Source organism: Panulirus ornatus, chromosome 67 (genome assembly GCF_036320965.1).
Source record: "Panulirus ornatus isolate Po-2019 chromosome 67, ASM3632096v1, whole genome shotgun sequence".
In the NCBI taxonomy this organism is placed as follows: Eukaryota; Metazoa; Arthropoda; class Malacostraca; order Decapoda; family Palinuridae; genus Panulirus; species Panulirus ornatus.
The window spans coordinates 15,480,822-15,487,580 of NC_092290.1; the positions used below are offsets into that span (position 1 = coordinate 15,480,822).

The window sequence follows — 6,759 nt, forward strand, 5'->3', positions numbered from 1 at the left end:
CCTGATACTTCCTCACAGAAGTCTCCATTCCAATTTCGCTTACGCTCACCACTCTCTTCAGCCCTTACGATCTCTCTTCTTTTTTGAAAACCTCTTCAAATCTTAACCTTCGCCTCCACAACAGACATCCTTCAACCTGCCCCTCTCAGCACACCAACATCCAAAAGTCTCTCTTTTATACGCCTATCAATTAACATGTACTCTAATAATGCTCTCAGCCCATCAATCCTACTTACATACATATACTTATGTATATCTCTCTTTTCAAACCAGGTATTCCCAATCACCAATCATTTTCCAGCACATATATTCACAAGCTCTTCACCATTTCCATTTACAACACTGAACATCCCACGTACACCAATTTTACGGGGAATAAAAAAATGTTTTGAAATAAGGTAAATAAAGTGCGTAAGACAAAGGAACAAATGGGAACATCAGTGACGGGGGCAAATGGGGAGGTGATAACAAGTAGTGGTGATGTGAGATATGGAGTGAGCATTTTGAAAGTTTTTTGAATGTGTTTGATGAGAGAGTGGCAGATATAGGGTGTTTTGGTCGAGGTGGTGTGCAAAGTGAGAAGGTTACAGAGAATGATCTGGTAAACAGAGAAAAGGTAATAAAAGCTTTGCGGATGATGAAAGCCGGCAAGGCACGCCGTTTGGATGGTATTGCAGTGGAATTTATTTAAAAGGGGGTGACTGTATTGTTGACTGATTGGTAAAGTTATTCAATGTACGCATGACTCATGATGAGGTGCCTGAGGATTGGCGGAATGCATGCATAGTGCCATTGCACAAAGGTAAAGGGGATAAGAGTGCTTAAATTACAGAGGTATAAGTCTGTTGAGTATTCCTGGGAAATTATATGGGAGGGTATTGATTGAGAGGGTGAAGGCATGTACAGAGCATCAGATTGGGGAAGAGCAGTGTGGTTTCAGAAGTGATAAAGGATGTGTGGATCAGGTGTTTGCTTTGAAGAATGTATGTAGCATTTATGGATCTGGAGAAGGCACATAATAGAGATGATAGAGATGCTCTGTGGAAGGTATTAAGAGTATATGGTGTGGGAGGCAAGTTGTTAGAATCAGAGAAAGTTTTTATCAAAGATGTAAAGCATGTGTACGAGTAGGAAGAGAGGAAAGTAATTGGTTCTCAGTGAATGCTGGTTTACGGCAGAGGTGTGTGATGTCTCCATGGTTGTTTAATTTGTTTATGGATGGGGTTGTTAGGGAGGTGAATGCAAGAGTTGTTGAAAGAGTGGCAAGTATGCATCTGTTGTGGATGAGAGAGCTTGAGAATTGAGTCAGTTGTTCGCTGATAATACAGCGCTGGTGGCTGATTCGTGTGAGAAAATGAAGAAGCTGGTGACTGAGTTTGGTAGAGTGTGTGAAAGAAGAAAGCTGAGAATAAATGTGAATAAGTGCAAGGTTATTAAGTACAGTAGGGTTGAGGGACAAGTGAATTGGGAAGTAAGTTTGAATGGAGAGAAACTGGAGGAAGTGTAGTGTTTTAGATATCTGGGAGTGGATTTGGCAGCGGATGAAACCATGGAAGACGAAGCGAATCATAGGGTAGGGGAGGGTGTGAAAGTCCTGGGAGCGTTGAAAAATGTGTGGAAAGCGAGAACGTTATCTAAGAAAGCAAAAATGTGTATGTTTGAAGGAATAGTGGTTCCAGCAATGTTATATGGTTGCGAGACGCGGCTATAGATAGAGTTGAGCGGATGAGGGTGGATGTGCTAGAAATGAGATGTTTGAGGACAATATCTTGCGGGAGGTGGTTTGATCGAGTAAGTAATGAAAGGGTAAGAGAGATGGTTGGTAATAAAAAGATATGTGGAAATAAAAACAGCGTGGTTGAGAGAGCAGAAGAGGGTGTTTTGAAATGGTTTGGGCACATGGAGAGAATGAGTGAGGAAAGATTGACCAAGAGGATATATGTGTCGGAGGTGGAGGGAACGAGAAGTGGGAGACCAAAATGGAGGTGGAAAGATGGAGTGAAAAAGATTTTGTGTGATCGGGGCCTGAACATGCAGGAGGGTGAAAGGAGGGCAAGGAATAGAGTGAATTTGATCGATGTGGTATACCGGGGTTGACGTGCTGTCAGTGGATTGAATCAGGGCATGTGAAGCGTCTGGGGTAAACCATGGAAAGCTGTGTAGGTATGTATATTTGCATGTGTGGACGTATGTATATACATGTGTATGGGGGTGGGTTGGGCCATTTCTTTCGTTTGTTTCCTTGCGCTACCTCGCATATATATATATATATATATATATATATATATATATATATATATATATATATATATATATATATATATATATATATATATATATATATATATATATATATATATATATATATATATATATATATATATATATATATATATATATATATATATATATATATATATATATATATATATATATATATATATATGCTATTTCAATGAATGATGAACGACTTCTCAGTACGCTAAATTATGATTTAACAAACGTGAACTCTATACATCACAATACCTCAGATGTGTACGGAGCAGTGAAGTCCAAAATATCCGACCGAAAGCCAGACACATACAAGTTGGCAACTCCAATATCCACTTCGTTTCTCTCGAGTTGTCCCATCATTCCATACCACGAGCCATTCTCCAGCTTAGAGCCCCAGGTCTTTCCTGAAATAAGGTATAATAAGCTGGAATTGTCGTGTGTATATATATATATATATATATATATATATATATATATATATATATATATATATATATTTATTATATCATACAAACCTCCAACATCCAGGATCGAACCCGGGACCACTGTGTCACAGGCGGAAATGCTACCGCTAGGCTAGGCTAGGCCAGGCTCATAGCTTAGCGGTAGCATTACCGCCTGTGACACAGGGGTCCCGGGTTCGATCCTGGCTGTTGGAGGTTTATATGTTCTATGAAGGTGAGCGTTCATATGCACTTTATTCGAATATATATATATATATATATATATATATATATATATATATATATATATATATATATATATTCAAACTTACTTGCCTTCATCCATTCATGGAACTACCCCGCCCCACGGGAAACAGCATCGCCAAACCCCCAGTTCAGCAAGGTAGCGCCAGGAAAACAGATATAGAAGCCACATTCGTTCACAATCTCTAGCTGTCATGTGTAACGTACCGAAACCACAGCTCCCTATCCACATCCAGGCCCCACAGACCTTTCCATGGTTTATTCCAGAAGCTTCACATGCCTTGATTCAATCCATTTCTTGCACGCCTCTCACCCTCCTCTATGTTCAGCCTCCGATCTCTCAAAATCTTTTTCACTTCATCCTTCCACCTACAATTTGGTCTCCCGCTTCTCCTTGTTTCTTCCACCTCTGACACACATATATCCTCTTTGTCAATCTGTCCGCATTCATTCTCTCCAAATGTCCAAACCATTTCAACACACCCTCTTCTCTCTCAACCACACTCTTTTTATGACCATACATCTCTCTTACCCTTTCATTACTTACTCGTTCAAACCACCTCACACCACATATTGTCCTCAAACATTTAACTTCCAACATGTCCACCCTCCTCCGAACAGTCGTATCTATAGCCCATGCCTCGCAAGCATATAACATTGTTAGAATTACTATTCCTTCAAATATACCCATTTAACCCAGTTTACATTCTCTCTTTTCAAACATTTCTCATTGCTCCCATATCTTTCGTTCCTTCCCCTGACCTATGATTCACTTCAACTTACATGGTTCCATTCGTTGCTAGGTCCACTCCCAGATATCTAAACCACTTAAATTCATCTAATTTTCTATATTTGAACTTACATCCCAATTAAGTCCCTCATCCCTGCTGAACCTAATAACCTTGCTCTTATTCACATTTACTCTCAACTTATTCCTTTCACACTCTTTTTCAATATCAGTCACCAACTTCTGCATTTTTTCACTCGAATCAGCCACTAATGCTGTATCATCGGCAAACAACTAACTCACTTCCCGGACCCTCTCATCCCCAACAGCTGCATACTCGCTCTCTCCAAAACTCTTGCATTTACCTCCATAACCATCCTATCCATAAACAAATTAAACAACTGACCCTCATTGGGAACCAACCACTCTCCTCTCTTTCTACTCGTACACATGCATTACATCCTTGATAAAAACTTCTCACTACTTCTAGGAGCTTACCTTCCACACCATATACTTTTAAGACCTTCCACAGAGCATTCTGTCAGCCATATCGTATGCCTTCTCCAGATCCATAAATGCTACATACAAATCCATTTGCTTTTCTAATTATTTCTCTCATACATTCTTCAGGGCAAACACTTGATCCACACGTCCTTAACCACTTCTGAAACAACACTGCTCCTCCCACATTTGATGCTCTGTCCATGCGTTCACCCTCTTAGTCAATACCCTCCCATACAATTCTCCAGGAAACTCAACAACTTATGCCTCTGTAGTTTGGAAACTCACCTTTCTCCTCTTTGACTTTGTACATGCATTTCGCCAATCCTCATGCATATCTCCGTGATCCATGCATACAATGAATATCCTTATTAGCCAATCAACAACTGTCACCGCTTTTTTTGATAAACTCAACGGCAGTTCCATCGAAACCCGCCGCCTTTCCCGATTTCATCTCCTGCAGGCTTTCACTACCTCTTCTCTCTTCGCCGAACCATTCTTCTGACACTCTTACTTCGCAAACCACCCCGACCAAAACACCCTACATCTGCCAATTTATCATCAAAAACATCACGCAGCAGCTGCCTGCTCAACTTCCAGGAATGTGATGACGATACACCTCCGGGCTTCTTAACAGGTTGTAATGAAGATAATATGATAGGCATTGTGGATACCACTACCACCTAGTGTAAGATGGAGGGTTGACTGTGTCAACCAGGAGTCATCTGTGTGCAGGTTCAAGGTCTTCTCTAACTATAACTTCAGTGTTCTGTTATATTTTCTCAGACCTTGGCTGCTGGAAGATGGTGAAGCCCACAATAGGTAGGATAATCTCGAAGACATTAAACACTAGCAAAGAAGGAGAAGCGTCGTGGACTTTCACGGTGTTGATATTGTCTTCGTTCCTTTCTAAGTCTTGAACTTTTTCACATAAAGAGACGTTGATATTACGACTCCCACAGCTCCTGCATGTGAGTTAGATTATAAGACAAGGACTCTGCCAAGATGATATGATTCAAGAACAAGATGTTTCTCACACTAGATGAGGTTGTCTTTCATTACTCTGAAGGTTAAGCAAAATAGAAGAGGGGCAAGCTGGACCCCCAGCAGTCATATCCTTCCCAGGCTCACAGTAAGACAAAGCTGATCATGCGCTCCATCACATGAGGAAGGAAAGTGCGGATGGATATCTCTAATGACGGCGTCTCTTTTTTCAAAGTTGAAAACGTTCTTGAAATTTGATTTGACGAAGGTATGTTCGATGAGAAGGTTACGAAAGTAACCTTGTCCAGCATGGGTGGCTTTCCACAACCCAGTGGGATGATGAATGGAAGTTGTTTAGGTCTCTTTTGGATCGCTACTTCACCAACGACGCATGTAATTCTTGCTCTGGTTACCCGACGGAAAATGATGCCGATGGCACTGAGTCTAATCACATTATCATGTTTCTACTTTGCACTGTGCGCTGTATCGAGGAAAAGTGGGCATAATGGGTGACAGAATCTCGTCGGCGAGACAAAGATCGAAAGAGTTCGTAAGTGGATCTTCACCTGATCCAGATGGCAGGGCAAAGACTGGTGAGAGGAGGAGCCTGTGAAAGTGCCATCATCACTTGCTGCTCAGGGTCTGTGTTTCTCTGAGGAAACTTGTGGTAATGTTAACCTTTTATATGTTAGCGTGTTGTCATTATCATCAGTGTGTGAGATACAGGTATATAGTGTACTAATGAATAAATATACACAACACACTTAAGAGAAATGGATTACGAGAAACACGTTATATCATGCAAGTTTACGTTAGATTCGTTTCATTGACTGGAACTTTAGTACGTTACTGTCAGGCGGTTCTTCAAACTTGGCGGTGAAGTTGAGAAGATAAGCGACCGCCTTGGTGACCTCGATGTCCACGCCGTAGCGAGACACAATCGACCCGTCCGGTGCCCGGCGATAAAAGATACACGGCTTAAACATGAACGTGGAGACCTGAAGATGAGACAACAGACTTCACGTCTTCGTATGTCCTCAAACATAAAGATGTTCACATGTTCTCAAAAGGTATTCAAACGCTATCTAATGGTCTGATATCATGGATACAATATACAATGCAGGTGAGGTGGTTCCTCTTTTTTTCATTTCATGAGAGAAACTGATAGAGGAACACATGCATTCATACCAAAAACGCTACATTATTGCTGAGAATTCCACGAAACTAATGTGCTTTTCAACCTCTACAGGACACTTGAAGTTACGTTTTCGCATCAATTGCGAAATGGAAGCGTCCACGGCTTAGTATTGTATCGTATTGCCATGTGTCCTCCTGATGAATATCAACATTGTCAACGTACCTTGGACATGGCGCCCCTGAGGTCATCTATAACACTAGCTTAACTACATTACTTTGAATATTGCTTTCTGGAGGTCAGTATTAACATGAATGTCAACCTACCCTGAGAACGGCTCCCTGAAGGTCAGACAGTTTGTCAGGGAAGAGATCTAGTTGGTGGATGAACCTGTGGCGGCGCCAGGTGTTGATGTGCCTCACTCCCTGACC

The 6,759-nt window shown here is 41.2% G+C and overlaps 1 protein-coding gene across 1 annotated transcript in view; it reads right to left on the bottom strand.

The window, feature by feature from the left end:
- Positions 1-6,759, bottom strand: part of LOC139747134 (glutamate receptor ionotropic, delta-2-like) — a 111,940-nt gene that overhangs the window by 71,643 nt on the left and 33,538 nt on the right. The window contains exons 5-7 of the mRNA XM_071659051.1: positions 6,655-6,759; positions 6,044-6,191; positions 2,527-2,678 (exon numbers count right to left, since the gene is read on the bottom strand). The exon at positions 6,655-6,759 is cut by the window's right edge and continues 48 nt beyond it. Of these exons, the coding sequence (XP_071515152.1) occupies positions 2,527-2,678; positions 6,044-6,191; positions 6,655-6,759 (405 nt within the window). The remainder of the gene's footprint in view (positions 1-2,526; positions 2,679-6,043; positions 6,192-6,654) is intronic.